General features: G+C 33.0%; 1 protein-coding gene across 8 annotated transcripts in view; it reads right to left on the bottom strand.

Moving 5' to 3' along the window:
* Positions 1–31: 31 nt before the first annotated feature.
* LOC143255837 (netrin receptor UNC5C-like) overlaps positions 32–21,172 on the bottom strand; it is a 247,732-nt gene continuing 226,591 nt past the window's right edge. For 5 of the 8 annotated variants that reach the window (XM_076512145.1, XM_076512147.1, XM_076512150.1 and 2 more), the window contains 11 exons: positions 20,102–20,251; positions 9,998–10,276; positions 9,409–9,558; positions 9,177–9,278; positions 8,218–8,387; positions 7,592–7,828; positions 6,252–6,398; positions 5,006–5,176; positions 3,427–3,539; positions 2,130–2,231; positions 32–1,223 (listed from right to left, as the gene is read on the bottom strand). In XM_076512145.1, the coding sequence (XP_076368260.1) occupies positions 1,052–1,223; positions 2,130–2,231; positions 3,427–3,539; positions 5,006–5,176; positions 6,252–6,398; positions 7,592–7,828; positions 8,218–8,387; positions 9,177–9,278; positions 9,409–9,558; positions 9,998–10,276; positions 20,102–20,251 (1,793 nt within the window). In that variant the 3' untranslated portion in view covers positions 32–1,051. The remainder of the gene's footprint in view (positions 1,224–2,129; positions 2,232–3,426; positions 3,540–5,005; positions 5,177–6,251; positions 6,399–7,591; positions 7,829–8,217; positions 8,388–9,176; positions 9,279–9,408; positions 9,559–9,997; positions 10,277–20,101; positions 20,252–21,172) is intronic. The other 3 variants (XM_076512153.1, XM_076512146.1, XM_076512149.1) reach the window with 2 other exon arrangements.

Here is a 21,172-nt window from a genome sequence, read left to right as displayed (position 1 = left end):
CTTTCTTAAACGTAAGAATAAACAACATTCATTTAATAGCAACTCTTTATTGTTCTACTAACAAACAAGCACTGTACACTCATATACATGGTAATAGCATGAACAAATCTGGTGAATAACAGCATTAACATTTTGAAGATGATAAAGTGGAGAATAACTGTTTTTGGCCAATTTATTGGCATGTAACTAAATACACAGAAATAAAGTATAAGGAAGATAAAGTTAAAAACAAGTTTTGTAATAAAAACAGGATTTAAACTAATTTTGTTGATATAATTTACTTTTATGCTCAAAACAAATGCAGGAAAATTCAGTTGGTAGATGCATCAACCTAAATGAATGGAAATCTTGCTGCACACAGACACAAAAGTTCAACTATCAAGACAGATCTTGCATGAAAAATGCACAAACTGGTTTCATATAAAGAGATAATTATTTTTTCTAAATAATTCAGTGATTCAAGTTTGAAAATAGAAATGTTAACTCACACTTTGGCATGGGCTACATCTGTGCTAATCTAGCATATAAATTAAAGTCCTGTGGATAAGGCTGCAGTGAAAAGAACCCAAAAACAATGCATATATGCAAGGTTTCTTCTTGTCCTCAAAGCCTTACAAATTGGTACAGGAACTTGAGCTTCTACAAGTATATTCAAAATGTCATATTTATTGGCACAAAGGCAAGGCTGCATAGACTGACTGACAGGCAGTTAATATAATAAAATACTAAAGTCACTCATGGTTGTTAATAACCTCACCTTCAATGATTATTAAAAAAATTTATCGCATCCACAAATTTCAAAGTGTCATTAGATTTCAAACTTGACCATTTATTATACAGTTTAACAGTGTGGTTGTCATTATGACTTTTATAATGTTTAATATTAAGTATGAGTTCTCACTTTTTATTATTTACATCACTCAGTTTTACCATCTTTTAATGGACACATTAACATAGTATCCTTTCCAAAATGGTCAACAGGAAAAGACAGTTTCTCAGCACTTAGATCATCAAATAATCTGCTTGTGTTACAATGGATGAGCTTAAATATTCAGAGCCAAGGTCCAGCATGTTTTTCTATGATATGAGCTGCATCATTACGCTCCATGACTCGGAAAAAATTCATCAAATCTGTTAAAGCAGTTGACTCTCGATGTCTTGCCTCCCAAAGATCAAGGATGTGTTCTGTTGGGTTGGATTTTGTAGCAAAATAGTTGATGTATCTGAAAAATAAAGTCACAAATTAGTATGGTATATTTTTACCAAACAGTTAATGCAAGTTATCCACTTAGATAAGTGACTGTTTCACATAACCTAGTGAGTGCTTCAAAATCATTGATATTGTTGCTTTGTAAGGAAAGAAAGCATGTATAAATGTATTGGAATGCTTTTGGATCTTTTTAACATACAAAACAATATTAGATTATAAAACTCCATACTAATGATAACTTTTTAAATATCAAATGCAGGACCAGTAATGTCAGCTGTCTTTAGTTTAAACTCGAAAACAGTTTATAAATAAGGTAATAAATTTGGTTTATGTAATTTCTTTGTGCCTATCAAATGTTTCTGAACAAGTGTCTTTAATTTCTCAACTAAGTGATAAAAACAAGGGTACTGCTGGGACATGATGTGCATTTCAAGCTATATTAAATGATTTCCAATAGTTTACTTTTTTTTTAAATCATTACTTCACTGGTTTTTAATTTTGTGGTTTTTCTTAATAAAACTAATCACTGAATTATCACTAACTTGGTTCTTGAATTTCAAAGAATACATTATACCAATGAAATTAAAATTTTGATAGTATAGTATTACTTATTCAGAATAATTTTCAAACTGATTTCTGTCACTTCAACAAAGAAAAACTGCCATTTAATTTCACTTTCTTCAAAAAAATGTCTGCAACAAGAAGAAAACAAACACTTAAACGAGTTATGACAATCATATAGTTTTCAACAGTTCTCCTGATGGCCTTTTAACTGTAATTCACTTAAATCTGATATTTAAGTGTCATTTCTTGAGGGATGATTGTGAAATACATCATTTCTTTCACTCATTAAAAAAAAAGTTTTCTGACATTTAAAATTTTCTTGAAATTACAATTAACACCTGGTTTTAAACTATACCTGTCAACACCGAGTTCTGCAGCCAGTCTCCTCCAATCATTTCCTCTACTGGTAGGTGGATTCAGACAGGCACAGAGCTGTTTGCGAACTTCTGAAGACAATCTGAAGAGTACAATAAATTAATAATACCTGATGTAAAAACTAACTACCTCACATAGATGTTTTGTAATAAAGTACTGCTTGTTTTTTTTTGTGTGATTTTTTTCCCACCTCCAATCTACATAAGGGATGTCTGTATTAGTTGTTCCTTATTTAGACATGATAAACTGAAAGGAAAGCAGCCAGTCAATGCAACCCACTGTGGAATATTGGGCTATTGTTATCAGATTGAATAGTGAGATTTTATCATCACTTATATTTTACTACAGCTACTAAGAGTTTAACATAATTTTTTTTTATTAAAACAAAGTACCAAGAGTGAAACATGAAACTGTTCAGCATGATAACCACTAGGCTATGCTTACTCTTCCTATCTGTAAGATGTAGGATTAACTCAATCAATCTTTTATGTGTTTATCACCACAGATATTTTAAAAACTAAGCTTGTTATGTGTATGTTTTTCATATTCATCACAGATCAAAAGCAACCTGTTATACAATGTGACAAATCTAATAATAGACTTACCTTATATATAAATGTTTTGAGAAATAGGTAGTTTTGATAACAATAAAGCTTACAAAATTATTCTCTTGAAAGACACATTAAGTCAAATGAATTTGGCTTTATAATCACTGCAAAGTTGAGCTATGTGGAATACTTCCAAATTTTATACCTCTTGACCTAAGTTACCTTCCACAACTTCTTCCAAACTAATATTTATTCTAAATATATTCAAAACTTATTTTGCAGTTTAAAGCAAGACACATGAAGGTATCTGTAGCAAAACACCATGATAAAGGTTAAATTTTTTATTACAGTACCAAGAAGTCCATATTTAAACTTTTTTTTAACTTATTTATGTTAACTGAAGTTTGAAAGTAAGTTCTTATTTAAGTTACTTTTTCATGTATGTAATTATTATGATCCAAGACTGTTTTAAAGAAACCTTACACATCTACTGTGTGAAATTATGTTTGACTAATGAAGAGCAGTTCAATTTGAGGTGGTGTTATATTGAAGTGAAAACACTAAATCTTTCTGCTACAAGTAACACAATTACTTTCTGACATTAATACCACTATGCTTACTGTTACAAACAGTTCTGTTGGAATAAGTTCTAGTTCTGCATAAAATAACTAAAAGATTTATTTTGTAAAGTCATGTTGTATTAAAGCAAAGTATTGACACCTTACCCACCTAAAACCTTCAGCTGGAGGATCAACTGATACTACAGGACTGTTGCCATTCCCAGATGTAACAGTAGATCCCAGAGGAATAGACAAACTTACTGCTGGGCTTGCTGGAGGTTTCTGTATGAAACGGGTAAAAACATGGAATTGTATTTTGGTTAACTATTTAAATTACACAGAACATTTTTTTGTAAACATATATTGACTTACACCATGATCTAAAAAGATTAGTCAACAGAAATCAGCCAAAATATTACCAGAAGTAATTTTGGATTTGAGACATGATTTCTGAACACAGAACTACTTTAAAAATTTAAAAAGTAACACTAAAATTAACAGATGCAAGCTGACTGATTGTGTACTTAAAAATTGTTAATTTCTACACTGTTGACATGCTATAAATGATGCAGTAATCACTGGACTGATGAGGAATAAAACATTTCATGATTACTTTATAAACAAAAAGTATTGAAAATATTGGAAGGAATATCAGTTCATTTCAAAGTATTCCTTTTACACATGAGTGTTTGCATTTTTTAAAGAAATATTTTCAAAGGTATTTTTTAAAAGACATTGCATTTTACACCTTTTTATATATTAAACAACAGTAATTCTTTTTATTAATTTATAGAGATGGAACAAATTGTAGTTTTGGTTAGATATCAGATATCTACTTTCTGATACTAGAAATACTTCAAATCAGACAACAGATTTGGCCGTGCATAATGGAAATGCTCTACAGGCATGAGCTACCCTCATTATATTACAGTATTGAACTAGTTACTCCACCATTGTTTATTAAACAATATATAAAACCCTTGAATACTATTATTACACAAGAAGTGGTATGCATGAGAACAGGCACTGAAGGTTCTTTAAAGAGAATGTGGCACATAGTGTTATTACTGATTTACACCAGTGACCCCTCCTCTGAGACTTGTTTTGATTGTGCTTGCTGTTTCTACTACAGTTATAACCTGTGATATACAGTACTAACACAACAGGTGGGCATGATGTCTATTTAACTTATATATATAAACTATATGTATTTTGACTATGAGTATCAGAGCTCCACCTGGGAAGAATGCTACTTGTTTAGAATTTACTAGAAAACACCAGTGAGTTATATTATGCAATACCAATTAAAGTGTGATGCATGTGCAAGTAGTATCTTACCCATGTACAACTTTGAGATAATCTATTGAAATTACTGTCTGATTATCCAATTTATTATCAAATTAATATCTGTTTGTATTGGATTTCACTGGACGGTAAAATGTCTGATCAGATTGGATTTTTGTCCCATATCTATTAATTTACTTTAAGAATTAGTCCTTTTACAAACACAGACTGCTATTTGGATAAAACAGTTCTGAACATTCTGAAAGTAACATGAATGGCTAATATTAATTAAAATTAATAAAACAAGAAAAAGCAGGATTTATGTTAGGTAACAACTCTTAATAATAGTGTGGAAAAATACAGTGTACTTTCTTGTTTTCATAACTTCTAAAATTAGTAGTTTATCTTGCTTAATGATAGAAAACAATCCAAGGAACCACAAGTACTTGTTTAACATGTTATACCTCTCGAAGATCAGTGTTTATACGAAGGATCTGGCGATGAGCTTGAATTCCTCGTTGGTACACAAGAATATGACAACTAATAGTCTGCAAAGAACGATCAACGTGTTCTAAAGTAAAAGAGCAGTGAAGGTGATTTTGTCTTGTGCTCCATACATGGTGGAATGGTATTTCCTGAATATTAAAATAAAGTAAGATGTTAATTTGTAAAGTGAAGTACATTAACATTGTTAATCTAATTGCAACCCCATATGAAATGTCAGTTTCATTCTAGTTAATGTTTAGTTCTTATCACAAAGAATCTTTTATTTTTCTAATTTGCTGAACTGTTTAGTTACTTGTGAAATAAAAGTTAATTTTATATAATACACGAGAGCTGCAGCTAAAATAGAATAATGTTTTGCTGTTATTTAAGAAAAAATAATGATAAACTATAAACAAAATATAAGATCTGAAACACAGAAAACGTTGATATTTTTATAATGGAAAAGGCACAGGTTGATCAACAATTCAGTCAGATAACTTTCACCAATAAAGGTAGTTTAGTAGAATTTGTTTGTTTTGAATTTCATGCAAAGCTACTCAAGGGCTATCTGAGCTAGCCATCCCTAATTTAGCAGGAAGGCAGCTAGTCATCACCATCCACTGCTAACTCTTGGGCTACTCTTTTACCAATTAATAGTGTGATTGACCGTTACATTATAATGCCCCCACAGGATTCAAACCCATGACCCTCAGATTAGGAGTCGAACATCAGGCTTGTTTAGTAGAAAGTGACCACTTAACTATGTCTCATCAGTACTTTTAACTATTCCTTTGTAATTTGTAAATGTTTAAAAATACAAACCCTTAACTATTTTATAAAGGCAATTTACTTCTTTATAATTACAATCTAGTATGTAAAATAACTATTTTAGGTCTTTTTTTTTAAGTTATATGGTGAAGTTACCTGTTTGTTATAAAAGAAAATACTAGCATAGATAAATGTTATTATTCAATGTAGGTTTGTATTCATATGTGCTGAATCTGGTTGGAGAACTCCAAACTCTCTTGCAGAGGAGGACCCTAAATTAAGATTTGCACAAAAATATTTAATCAGCAACTTTTTAATGCTTAATAATGTCATATTAGCATAAAGATTTCTGATAATGCACAGCAAGACTGGACATTACTGCAGTGAAACCAATATTATTTATCAAGTTTTAAATAATACTTTATTTCTTTGATTTCTAATTGTTTAAAGACTTGCCTGATAATTAGCCCCAGGCTTGCACCGCCATCCTGGCCCAACATCTTCTAGACATAAACAAAGATTTGAACCTCCATCTTGAAATGGCATGGATTTGGGATTATCAATCAGTTTTCCTCTGAGTTTCTTTTCTATTTGAAGTACACCCTAAGCAGGTAAATCAATCGCTGTTAAATGGTAAATTTTATCAGGACTTTTTTAAGAATTACAATCAGTACATGCTTCTGATTGTATTGGAATAAGTTTACCCAAATGTGATAAGTTGCATTTTTTCTTTTACATTATAAAACTAACAAACACAAAAGTAGAAAATCTTGAAAGACTCATAAAACATTATTTTTCAGAGGTTTTTCCACTATTTTATTTATTCTTTAATAGATTGGACCTGAAAACGAAAGGCGGAAGACTTTTGAAACGTTGTCCTCTGCACTTGTGCCTTCACAACAAGCAATTACTGTCCATTTTACAAAGTTTTATATTTTATTTATTACTTTCATCAATTGCAAATTTTTCTTTACTTTATTATGTTGAGGTAAAGTTCATAATTTATAATTATGTTGAGGGCAGTATTATATCCTAAATTTGAACTGTCTAACATGGCACAACAAAAATTAGAAAAAAGAATTTATATTGTTTAAGTATGCTAATAATACCTAAAAGGAACAAAGAGTGTTATATACCAGATGTATTAAGTTAAGCTGTGAATATTAGATACCAAAATTAACTTAAGATAGTTCTATGCACTTGCATATCAAATAAATGTAAAATATTTTTTCTGTAAAACTGTTGAAGTTTAGTTTTTGACATGATACATAAAAGAAAAGATTTTCAATTAATACAACCTACATCTAATTTGTAACCATGCTCAGATATTACCTGATAAGTCTCAACAATAAAGTTTTTTTTTTTTTCAAATGTTAGTTTTCTTTTTAAGTAAACATTACTTGAAAATTTAAAACAAGAAACGTAATCAGAGTTTTATGTAATGAGTTCAGTTGAAAAATATGATGAAAGAGATTTCATGAGTCATTATAATGTTTATAAATAATGAGGATTTTTAATTACTTAATGAACTTGATGGTGCAATTTGGATCTATGTATTTTTTTCTTAATGAGGATATTATCTGATTTTAACACCAAAGTAAATTAAAATAAACTATTTGAATTATTCTATATTCTACAAAAAGAAATTCTACTTCTTAAAAATGTATATGGGTAATCTGCCAAACTTAATACAAACTGTACTGTTACAAATATTATAATTGTTTATAAAATTAAATTACTATTTTTAAAAGAAAATGATATGAAGTGTGCAATGATAATTTACAACTTCTTCACACCTCAAGAGCTGCTCTTGTGTCTTCAACACAGTATAAACGGAGATTGTAATCCACAGACGAATGCAGAGCAGGTGCGAAGGCTGCAAGTATCAGAGATTTTATGGCCTTGCGCTCAGCTTGAGATTCACCTACCAATACATATCTGACTAGCTGATCAGTCACCAGGTGGCTTTGACGTGAGTCCAGTTGACAATATAGAGGCGTATTGATGGTTTCATTGTTCAATGTAACTATTTTCTGAGAATAAGTAATAAAACACAGTTCAAGATTTATTTTCTATAACAAATATGAAATCTTTCGAGGTTGACCGACTTTCTACACAACAAAATTTATGATTAGCTTGTTTAGATAAGTCCTTTATTTATGAATTAGCATTGCAATAAAAATCAAATGTGATGTATACTGAAAAATAAGTCTATTTGAATATTTCATGTGTTTAAAAACAGAAATAAGGAATTGCACATAAAGCATACAGATATTTCTAAAAGTGTAGTTAGCAAAATTATTTGTGATAAAAAAATAATCCACATCATATTCATAACATTGTAACCCAGCTAGTATAAATAAATTTTATTTTACACACACACACACACACACAAATATATATATATTTAATGATAAATTACTTTCCAAACAGGATTTTCTTCTTCAGTACTGCTCTCGCTGCTGTAAACCCCAACACACCAACTTTCTGGATCCACAACAGCACAGTGTTGAAAACTGATAATAACTGGCTTTCTCAAACTGACACCTGTGGGTCCACACTGAATGACCGGACTCAGAAGAGTTTGTTTGTCTGGAATAGGAAGTTAAACCAAGCATTTTGTGTAGTGGCGTTTTATGATAAAATACCTCAAAAGCTGTATTTTAATAAAATTACTTTCTAATGAGTTTAATGGCTTGGTGGTTAAAATACTATCAAAATAGACAGAATAACATTGCAAATATGAAATAAATGACGAAATACTTATTTTCTCTTTTACTTGATGCAACTTATTGTAAACGTCGATACAATTTGCGACATCAATAATACAATAATTGGTGAAAACTGCATTATTCTAACACTTTTGAAGTGAAAAGATTTGTACAAATATATAATAAAGTATTTCTTTGCCAAGTTGCCCAATAAAAAAATCAATAGGAATGTAAATAAAAATTTAACTAAAGGTTTTTATTTTCTGATATTTGCGCAAAGCTACATAAAGTATATTTGCTAACCATCCCTAAATTTAAACTGACAGACCAAAGGGAAGGCAGCTTCAACAGCACACAGCCAACTTTTGGGCTACTCTTGTCTGACTAAAGAACGAGACTTGATTGACACCCTTACAAAGATCCATATTGCACAAAACGGTGGTATAGTTATTTTATTTTATTTTTAAAGTGGAACGTGAACGTTCAACGAGCAGATTCATAGTTTGGCACGTCATACAGAAGAAGAGCTACTGTTCCCCTCCATAAACAGTATTATATTTAAGCAATGACTGATTTGATATTAATTTATTTCACAATGAAATTAGAATATACTGCATAATTAAGATAATAGCTATAACAGAAGGCTTACTGTGATGTTAAAGTAAATCACCTGTTAATCTTGGACGATCTTTGTCATCTCTAAGTACTGCGACATAAATTTCTTCTTTGGCGCCCCCTTTTATCGAACCTTTTGGAACAGTCATTGTTATTCCTAAGTAAGGAAAAAAAGGTGTAATAAGATTTACATACCTTTAAAAAGGAAGTAAACATCCAAAAACAGTAAAATATTATTTGGTGTGATATTTTTAATTCACGTTGTCACGAAATGGTGTTATACTTACCAGAATCAGGGACAGTAATCCTGGCCCCAGCTTTAGTTACCATCTTCCATGCTATACACTCGATATCGAGATTAGGAGGGAGAGTCACTGACGTCACATAATTCTTTCCAACCGAAGTCTCAGGTCTGAAGAGAGAATTAGCCCGAGAGCCTGTGACAAAAATTAGGACCAACACTTTATCAAAGATTTTTTTTTTTTTAACTAGCAGTAATTCTAGTATCATTAGTGTTCCAAAAATTGATATTATTAATAACTTTATACTGTTCTTTTTAATTCTGCGAATATAAATCGTACAGAAGATTCAGATAACAATTTTAATTGCAATAAAATTACATAGAAAAGAGCACTTCAGAATAACTTGTACAGATGTTACATCTTCTTGTTAGTGATATGAAAGTCAGTGCTTCTTCATACGAGCGTTTAAGGAGTGAGTACCGTTTGTGATGTCTTTGTTCACTTTTAAAGATGTTACGTTGAAATTTATTGGAAGTTTCAGGACAGGAATACGTAAAATGTTTTGTATCAAAGAGCAATCGTATTACTCGTACATAAATATGCGTTATCTATATAAACTGTTCAACCAGCTTACTAGTTAAGGAAGACGGTCCAGATAGAGGTGAATCAGAATGTGGTGTTGTCTTGTCCGTGGAATTGGGGGCGTGTGACATCTGGGGATCTAGTAGGGGCACATGGCTCTGAGCGGGACTAGGTGGAATGTTAGTAGAAAATAGGTGGTGATGAGGAAGAAGTGGGGCTACACATAATCCAGACTTCTCATTACTGTTCAAATCGCTGTGACTTCCATGCTGTATGTGTGGTGGTAAGTTCAGAACATTCTGTGTCAAGTCTGGTTGGACAGGCATGACTTCTGGAAACAAGGTAATGACTCATTACTCACACATGAATGTTTATTAAGACTCTTTGCTACGGAAACTAGACACATAACTGAAGTTGATAAAGCTTGTATTATTCTGAGTTGCGACGAAATATTGTTGTTAAAAAAAGCAGGTATTAACATACTACTCTGCCAAAATTAACATACACAACCATGTTAATATTACCAGGGATCACTGAAAATCATACGTATTTTATAAAAAGACTATTATATGTAAACGTGGAAAATTTCAGATGATTATTAACGTTTACTACGTAAACAACATAACACTTTTCTTTTTAAGAGTGTGTGTGTGTGTTTTCTTACAGCAAAGTCACATTGCGATATCTGCTGAGTCCACCGAGGGGAATCGCACCCCCTAACTTTAGCGTTGTAAATCCGTAAACTTACCGCTGTACTAGCGGGTACTCTTTTTTAAAGAAATGTTTCCGTAGAATCGCCCATTACCTCTTAACTAGTATAAAATATTAGATACAACCTAACTTTACGAGCCCATAAATATATATTTTTCTCTCGTATAAAAAGTCCAGATATTTTTAGTAAAGGAATCCAAGTCAAATATTTTGTCTTCTTAACTTTTTTAAGTGGGAAAGATATGTGAGAACAGAGATAAACAAAGTCCTAAAATAATTCAGAAATTAATATTTCACATCCACAAAACAGTAAAATTAGTTCAGAGCTTAATATATCAGTTTTAATATATCATTGAATGAGGCTTTGTTAGTAATAAAAAGAAAAAAAATAATTTTAATATTAATCTCGAGGGAAACAGCTTTGCAAGGTTCTGAACCAGGATAAAATTAAAACAATATTTATATCAATTCATTTTACATCTTTAGCAGCATATTATATGCTGAATAGACTTGCATATTCATTCAAAAGAAATGCCGTAAATCAAACAAGTCAGTTCAGCCAAACATTTGCTGCTTAATATAAGATAAAAAAGAGTGCATTTTTATAATTATTTATAATAGTTTAACAAAAAAATAACTCGAAATTAAACATTTCATTCTTCGAACAATTTGTCTTGGGGAAGACGTACGAACAGAGATGATTAGCTTAAGCGAAAACTAATTTACGTCACAAAGGTAACAAATAACATTTTTAAGCCTCACCTCATAATTTTGTCAACATGTGTTTCCTCAACAATAAAAACGTGTTACTCTTCAAATCTGGTTTTACATTAGAACGACATAAAATATTCCAGTTGTACGTGAAACATTCTGTTCCTCAAACGTTTTTACGTTAGTGAATATCAGTAGATATAGTAATTTAACTGTTCATGGCTGTCATAATTTGTTTCATGTTTTAATCGTCCGTATTTAAGTATATATAAGCTGCTTTCCTTTTATTCTCTTATTTGACATTGATATATGATATTCAAAGTTTACTCAATGTGATATGGTATTGTTCAGCCATTACTTTATGTTCATCTGACGTGAAGGCATTTATGTTCAGACCACATGACAAGCAAAAACAATAAATAAATATAACATCATTGTTTAAAAGCAATCGAAATTATTACAATTAACAAGAAAAATACCAAATCCTATTCATAATAACAACAATATATGTTTGTTGAATTCCGCACAGAACTACTAGAGGGCTGTTTGCGATAACCGTTCCCAATTTTGAAGTGGAAGACTAGAGGACCAGTCTAATCAAATATAGGATACTGACTGTCACTCTTACACGGCCCGGAAGTGCAGAGCGCGGTTTTTTCAACGGTAACGGGGCACGAACAACAGAACCTCAGGATCACAGGGTCGCACTATAAAGATATCATTGAAATTACAGTGATATTATTGACACAAGGAGGGTGTTACTCAACACATGCATGTAACACTCAGCCATGAAATGTCATATATCACAATGGCTAATTTATTTTCCGTTGTGTCAGCGCTAAGATTATGGATTTGTAACACAAAACTTCACGCTATTTTCAATGAAAATAACCAGTCATGTAGGTTTGTATATAAAAAAACAACAACAGTGCGGGTGTTTACCTATAGCAAAACCACATTGGACTATCTGCTGTGTCCACCAAGGGGAATCGAACCCCTGAATTTAGCATTGTAAATGGAAGACCTACAGCTGTCTCAGCGGTTAATAAAATATAACTACAGCCAAGCCACGCACGTTAGATTAGGGCCGGCACGGCCAGATGGTTACGGCGCTCACTTGTAACCTGAGGACCACGGGCTCGAATCCTCGTTGTACCAAATATGCTCGCCCTTTCAGCCGTGGGAGCGTTCTGATGTGACGGCCAATTCCACTATTTACTGGTAAAAGAGTAGCCCAAGAGTTGGCGGTGGGTGATAATGACTAGCTGCCTTCCCTCTAGTCTTACACTGCTAAATTAGGGACGGCTAGCGCAGATAGCCCTTGTGTAGCTTTGCGCAAAATTCAAAAGTAAACACACTAGATTTAATTTTTGTTTTTATATATTTCTCTTGAGCAAATAAAGAAAACACAAAACTATCATTTGAAATATCTCAGCTTTGACCAATAAAAACTTAATTATTTATTACATTTGATGGGTATGTTTTATACAATTAGCAGCTTTACATATCTATAGAATTTCTTGCATTCTTTATTTTAATTTCTGAAGGTTTTCTGTTATGATCTATTTTTCAGTTCATTTGGAATTGTTAAAGAGAAAACAGTGTTTTTCTCCCATGTGGGTGGTATATCTTATACAAAGTTCACTTTGATTATAAAGCCGACAGTAAATGAATGAAAGGCTTAGCATCAATAGACATACTATTACCCTTGACTGGAGAATTTCTTTCAGCCTTTCACAATTACACTGTCTCCAAAGTTCCAATTCAAGCAAAGACTAATCGCTAGCATTCACAGATGACACACTCCAGTGGTTCCTGATGAATGATAAAGGAACAGAAGGCTTTGTTGCCAGCAAGCGGCACTTCTAACTTTGTACCCTGGTTCCCCCACCCAGTTCTCTCGCTGGATCATTAAGCCTAACATTACTTACAGCTAATTATATTAGTTCAAAATTACCACACAGAGCTTTCTACCAGGAATATTTTTATGTGAAGCAAAAATGACTACAATCATTAAATGTTTTCAATTAAAACAATTTTATCGGTTTTTATTTTTATAATTTAAAGAAATAAAAATAAAACAATTTGACAATTATGCGAAGCTCATTTATTCAGCTCATCGTCAACTATGCTATACATAATAATTAGCGGTAATGTATAATATCCTTTTCGACCAAAACCGTAAAGCCATTACATTAATATTCTATGAATTTGGCCAAGAAAACTGTGTGTTTTCTATCTCGTAACGTCTCGATATTAATAAAGTGAAACATTTGCCAAGTGCTGAAGTAGATTAAAGAATAATAACGAATGCTCTGGTTATCGCATTTCTCGTAGTGAATCGTCATGCAAAAGGCTGAAGTGGAATACGATCTGGATTTGGGAAGAATTTCAAAACGAGCACTCTCGATTATCAGGTTTCTCACTTTGTGGTGAAATTCACCAGTAATTAAAATATCTGTAATTAAACATATTACTCTTAAGAGTGAAATTTGACAAACAGTTGATATTGTTATGCAGTTTTTCTCAAGTTCACAAACACACATTGCAAAATTTCTACCTTTCAAGGGTTCTTTCTGAAATAATTTTGACTTAAAATCGTCTATGTAAGAAATTCGCACTATTTCCTAATTTTATATTCCCTGATAATGAGCAATCGATATTGCTGGGACTGACTTCTCAATCAACAGCAACTAGTTGTATATGTGTGTGTGTAGCAACGTTTCCGGTTTGTACTTCTGGTAACCGAATAGAATACATTGTGACCCAAGTACAATACAGAACAGTACTAAAAGCTCGTACTAGGACGAGCTCTAATACGAGTCTAAAGAAAACTAATCCGATGTATAAGATCAGATAGAAAGTATGTATCATTTAGGGTTCTATGTATTTTCGCAGTATCTTGTGCTCAGCCATGCATAGGTTGTAGTGCAGATTGTGGATTGATCGCGTCTTCAAACTAGAAATCCAGGGACCTTTAAAGAGGATACTAGGGCGCTAGCTTGCTCGGGCTGAATGCACTCGTCTCTCAGCTTTATCCCTTTCTTCCGGACCAAGAGATTGCAATAAGGAGAAAATGAATTTTCCCGAACTTCCTTGACAATAAGTTTAACTACTTTATAATCCTGCTGTAGAAAACAATCAAACGTCGAAAGTCTTACGAACTTTGTTGAAGGAGTAATACGAGTGAACATTTGGTAACGATAAGAAAACCAAAAGTTAAATGACATGTGCATTTTATGTTCGATATCGAGTAATAAGCTGTCACAGTAGATGAAAACAAAACAGATGTTACTGAAGAACAAATAAAATACCTTCTTTCAAATGGTTAGCTATACAGTTTTAAAAGTAGCAAAACACACACACACAAATTATACAAAATAATCAGTTAAAAACCAAATCTAAACCTTTTTCTTGTCAAATTTGTAGTGACTGTCAGCAAAAATCCAAATAAATTTAGCACAACAAAAACATCAGGTCATCCCATGAGTAATGCCTGAAAATTTAATACAGAAAGTGCATAATCATTTCTGTCTTTGTAGAAGGCTTTAATGGCTAAAATATTTAGTAGGACGTGTATGAAAATGACAGACAAATAACAGAAACTAACTCAATTCCACTTTTTCAGATCATTAATCAAATAAACCCTTATGAAGATGGATGTGTCTGAGGAGCACATTAGGCATGTAATGCTTTATGAGTTTCAGAAAGGTAATAGTGCAACAGAAACTACACTAAACATTCAAGGTTTTTTAATGGTGCGGATTCTATCAGTAAAAGAAATTGTCGAAGGTGACTACAGCTTAAGTGATGCGTCACGTTCAGGCCGTCCTTTTGAGATTAATGATGACTTGCTGCTGGCTGCACTTGATGAAGATTGCGCTGTAACAGTTGAAGAACTAGCACAGAAGCTTAATTCAACCCATTCAACAGTTCACCGTCATCTGCAACAGCTTGGAAAATGGGTCCCCGATGATTTGACAGAAGGCAATCTTAGAGCAAGAGTGGACATTTGCACTTATCTGCACATTCATGAACGTAACTCACCTTTATTGGACAGGTTAGTGACTGGAGATGAAAAATGGATATTTTATAAAAATGTTAAGCACTGCAGACAATGACTCAGTGCAAGTACACTGGCTAAAGCACAACCCAAAATAGAAAGTCTTGTTAAGCGTTTGGTGGGATAGTGTTGGTGTGATCCACTTTGAGTTGCTGCCACTCAATGTAACGATTACATCAGACTTCTATTGTCAACAGTTAGAGGGTTTTAATGCTGTACTGAAAGAAAAAAGGCCTGCTTTGATCAACCATAAAGGCGTTGTGTTACACCAGGATAATGCACAGCCCCATACATCAAGGATCACATCTGTAAAGACTGAACAGCTAAACCGAGTAAAACTTCCACATCCTCCGTATTCTCCAGATCTTGCCTCATCTGATTATCATCTATTCCGAAGTTTGCAGAATTGTCTTGGTGGAAAAGAGCTTGGAACACACGAATATGTCAAAACTACCCTCTCTACATTCTTGTCCTCCAAACCCCAAGAATGTTAAATAAATGGCATTCAGAAGCTTGTGAATCGTTGGCAGGAAGTAATTGATAATTATGGAACATACGTCATTGATTAATTAACATTAAAAGCGTTTGAAATCCTTTCTCTTATTCTGAACGTAAAATCGGACATTACTTATGGAATGACCTAATATAACCACGAATCCTGTCCTTCATTTCTGAGTAATCATTCAAACAAATGCCTTATCTTTATATCACTTAAGGAGTGTAAATTATCTTATTTTAAAAGAAAGATGCTAAGGTTCCTATCTTTAGTTATATTGAATCTATCTACATATAAATGTGGGCCTAGTGTATCCTAGTAGCGTTCGTACTGAAATAATCCAAATAATCCAATGTTCGTGTCACGATAATACTTTCAGCTGTGTGAACACCGTGGCTGTAAGAATCATCCCCAATATTTAGTTAAAGGGAGCTGTGTAAGCGATATGTGTTACTACCGATTGACTATACTCCGGCTAATATTTGAAATGAGGAGTGGTTATGTCTGAATCTAAGAGGTCATCACTTTGGTCATTTAGATCAAATATGAAATGACGTGCCATTTAGGTTTAAGTACCAAATATCTATCTCTAAATGCTCATGTAGTTGTTTTAAAATGGTAGCATCATCATTTATTCCTTTGCGATTTGATATAAATCTATAGATTATCTTAGTCTGATATATCGTTATTTTGTACAATTGACTTTTTAAAGTTTGTCTTAAACTGAATGTAAACAGAATTGGTCCATCTGGATCGTTCTTATACTGGAAAAGGAATGTTTACTACGTTATTTGGGGTCATGGATGCTTTATAAAAGTGATAGTGTAATTGCAGTACTCAGTCAGTCAAAGGTAGCTCAAGACTTTGTGATGGGTGCTATTGGCTAACAGCATTTCTTCTTGCTAGCTCAGAAATAGGGGCGGCTATGTGCATATTTGTAATTTTAAGCAAAAATTCGAAAAATGAAAACATGATAAAACAAGAATAGAGCATTTCACTAAATAGTTGAGATGAAAGAAGCTCAGTTGACTCGGAATAGAACACGACTAAATATTGTGTTTTACAGTTCAGTTAAAATTAATATAATCGTTTCATTAGTCGCACTTCGTGAGAGACCTTGCAATATGTCACAAAACAATTCTGTTGTACTAACATCAGTCACCTCGTCATACGATAAGCTTATACGGTAGTTCACGCAATGTTTCAGAATTTTGTTTGCTTGTTTTAATTTTCGCGCAAAGTCGTCCCTAATTAAGCAGTAAAATATCAGAGGGATGACAGCTATCCACCACCACCCATTTCATGGGTTATTCTTTTACCAAGAAATAGCGGGATTAACCTTCATATCTTAACGCCCCCACGACTGAAATGGTGAGCATGCTTGGTGGGATAGGGATCCGAACCTCCAACCCTCAGACTATCTAGTCCCGTTTCAGAAGCCTCATGAATTACATTTCGACATGTGTACAGTGCAGTGCGGTAAATGGAAAATGAGATATGTTTCCGTAGTTATTGATTTATTTGTTTCTCTGTTTTCTTTTTAATTTCACGCAAAGCTACACGATGGATATCTGTCATAGCTGTTCCTACCTTAACAGTATAAGACTAGACGGAAGGCAGCTAGCTAGTCATCACCACCCAAAGCCAAATTTTGGGTTACATTTTTTACCAACGAATAGTAGGATTAAACGTCCTTATAATTTTCCCACGGCTGAAAGGGAGAATATTTGGTGTGATAGGGATTCGAACCCGCGGCTCTCAAATTACGGGTCGAGTGGCCTAACCACCTGGCCATGCCGGGGCATCCGTAGTTATTGAAACTTTTCTACATTGATTAAATAAATAGGTACACCAATGCTTTGCTTAGCTACAATTATCTTGTTACACTGATGAAGAAAACATTTTTTTTTTTTTTGAAATTGTAGAATAACTTGATACCTGTCAAGATCACTCATTATCTTACCAATGTTTAATGACAGGGCTGATTTTATACAATAAAGCGTACCTTATCATGAAACTAACGGAAATGATTTAAACTTATCTTGGTTGTGATTAAGTACTTTCACTTCGGGCCCGACATGGCCAGGTGGGGTAAGGCATTCGACTCGTAATCCGAGGGTCGCTGGTTCGAATCCCCGTCGCACCAAACATGCTTGCCCTTTCAGGCGTGGGGGTACGTTATAATGTGACTGTCAATTCCATTATTCGTTGGTAAAATAGTAGCCCAAGAGTTGGCGGTGGGTGGTGATGACTAATTGCCCTCCCTCTGGTCTTACACTGTTAAATTAGGGACGGCTAGCGATGATAGCCCTCGTGTAGCTTTGCGCGAAATTCAAACAAACAAACAAACAAACTTTCACTTCGAAACTCAACTCAGTTTTAATTGTTTCTACGACGGTGTTGCTTTTTGCAATGGAAAGCAGGGTGTTGTAGGTTTTTAGTGGTTCCTATAAGGTTGTTGTCTTCTGGGATGGAGATCACAATACTATACTATAGATCTCTCATCTTGTATAGAGTGCAAGAATAGCATCGTGTGTCACTCAGTGACTTCACAGTTAAATTGGAAAAAAGTTGAAGAAAGAAAATAAATACATCTTGAATTTTGTTGAAGAACAGTCGACTGGATCGTCCAAAGCAAAATTCAGAAATATATTTGGCTTTCATTGTATATTATAAAAAGAGAGCTTAGATTTAAGTGTTTATATTTGGAGGTCAGTCCTCTCATCTTTTATGTTGGATTTATTGGCTTTTTTTTTTACTTAAATTTCATGTTGTGGATGCATAAAATTGAAGAAATATTCGATGTAATGCCTTCAGTATCTAAAGTCATGGATGTCTTGTCAGTGACTCGTAGACAAAGTAAACGATTCCTGTAATTTTTTTCTGTATGTTTTAGAGGACAATCGGATACTACCAAAAGAAAAAACTGTTTCTAAACCCACTATTTTTGCCCAAGATTCTTTATAGACCTATGTACAACACTGCCGTTTACAGATCGTTGTGTGTAATAACTTATTATCTTTTCTGGATTCGTTTCAACTTGGAAGATCTTTATGTCAATTATTACCCATTTAACTAGATCATCGAAATCAAATACATTTTTTTTTGCTTGCCTTTGTTCTTTAGAAACGTTTCTCTTTCTTGATAAAGCGTTGTTCCATCAATTTCTGAGATAACGTAACAGGAAATTTATAGCCATGATCTCTTCACTAGTTTTAACAACACTAGTTAAACTATCTCATGATAGTTGCTGTACTTTATTTTGATGTATCGTGCTACAAATACTGCAGAAGAACGCCCTACTGACTTTCGAGATCTGCCTTTCTTTTCCTACAAAGAGCACTAGGAAGTGCCTTTTACCAGACGTGTTTTTAAGTTCGCTGTTTAACCACTTTTTAATTATCAGTTTTTAACTAACGCTTTATCTGTCTTGCGATTTTAATAAAGTTCTGCCAATTCGAATATAATTTTAAAATAATATTTTACTTCTACATGTTATCTGAATAATTTGTTTATTTAAAGTTAACCACAAATGGCTATCTGTGCTCTGCCCACAACGGATATCGAAATCGGGTTTCTAGCTTTGTAAATCAACTGGGGGGAGGGGGGCTTCTGAACAGAAAACAAAAACTTGCAGAACGTTGAACTTGCACCTTTTTCTTAAAAAAAACAAAGACCTTACTTCTAGACTTTCTTAGAACTTTCATTGATACATTTTCATACTGCAGTTTCTCAATAGTTTCTCCTTTATATGAAAAAAATAGGGCGGGAATGTTTGGTGTGACGGGTATTCGAACCCGCAACCCTCGGATTACAAGTCGAGTGCCTTAACCATCTGGCCATGCTGGACTTTTAAACAAGAATCGTGTTTAAAAATATTATCTACGAGCTTCCAAAATTTATTAACATTCCGCAATGTTCTAAGAGATTTGTAAATATTTTAAAACATGCAGTTAAGTGTACTGCTTTAATAACTAATCATATCTTACTAGTATCTTGGGTCATGAAAAAAGAAGAAACTGTAATATTTGCTTTTATTCACTTACGCCACTCGTGATCTTTGAACGAAAGCAAATACTTTAACGATTTCACTACATTTCTTTGCCAGCTACTCTTTTTATTAAAAAAAATGATATATATATAATTTCACTTTTTATCTCATAAAGAATACTTACCAGACCCACCACCAATATACATTGATGGATCTTGTCCTTTAATTCTTCGAACGACGAACACCATACTAACAAGTACTGCTAAAAAAACTGCTATCGCCACAAACAGGCCTATGTAGAGCGTGATGTTGGTTTCCGGTTCTGCTGAATGCGCTGAAAAAATTAATAAAAAATGTAAAAAGAAAACAATATACGTAGTGGAAATAAAAATTACATTTTTATTCAAATCGTGAGTTTCTTCGTGTTACATTGTACATTACCTTCAAATCCTTTTACTGACTTGTTAATACACCAACAAATTGAAGGTTTAAATTAATACAAATTCAATGTTCTCTTTAGCTGAATATTAATTAATAAAGTTTCACCTCCGAAATCTGAAAACTAAAATAAACCCAAGTTCTAATCGTTAGAATCCCATGTTCGGAAACTGCAAAGTAGGCGATATTTAATAAAATGTTGATAAATATTCGTTTCTAAATTACTGAATTCGATGTGAATTCAGCTTATATATCTTTGAAAAGTGTTAACTAATATACAATAAATTTATCCGAAAACTAAAACACAATTATAATTCAATCAATCTTCATAGCTTGTCCGAAGCTTTCATGTGACATGAAGTTCCAACTTCCGTATTTTCGCTGTTTTTTTAATAAGGGCTTGTTTCCCAATTTGAAATTACATTTTCAAAAGTTGTACAAATTTGCTAAGAGGAAAAAGAGGAACAATTTATTTTAAAGATAAGAAACGGACGAATCGGGGACGGCTTAAAGAGAGCCGTGGATGACAACTATATTTAGTTCATAAAATGATATTACAAAGTTTTGAAACAGATGTAACAATAACAAGTTTGCAAGAGTAAAGTATGAAAAACGCCATAGTCTGTGGCTTTATTTAAGATAAGTTTAGTGTTGAACACTCAAGTTTGGACGCAATTGAATGTTTGTTACCCATATAAATAATGGGTAAATGAACGCGACATGTAAGGATGAACATGACTCGAAAATTATTTATAAATTCACATTTTGCAACAAAGATTCTGAGTTTCCGTCACTTGAAATTCATGTACCACAACAA

The sequence above is a fragment of the Tachypleus tridentatus genome, chromosome 7 (genome assembly GCF_004210375.1).
Source record: "Tachypleus tridentatus isolate NWPU-2018 chromosome 7, ASM421037v1, whole genome shotgun sequence".
Lineage (NCBI taxonomy): Eukaryota > Metazoa > Arthropoda > Merostomata > Xiphosura > Limulidae > Tachypleus > Tachypleus tridentatus.
The sequence above is the reverse complement of the archived record's forward strand: the minus strand, read 5'-3'. Positions and strand labels throughout refer to the sequence as shown.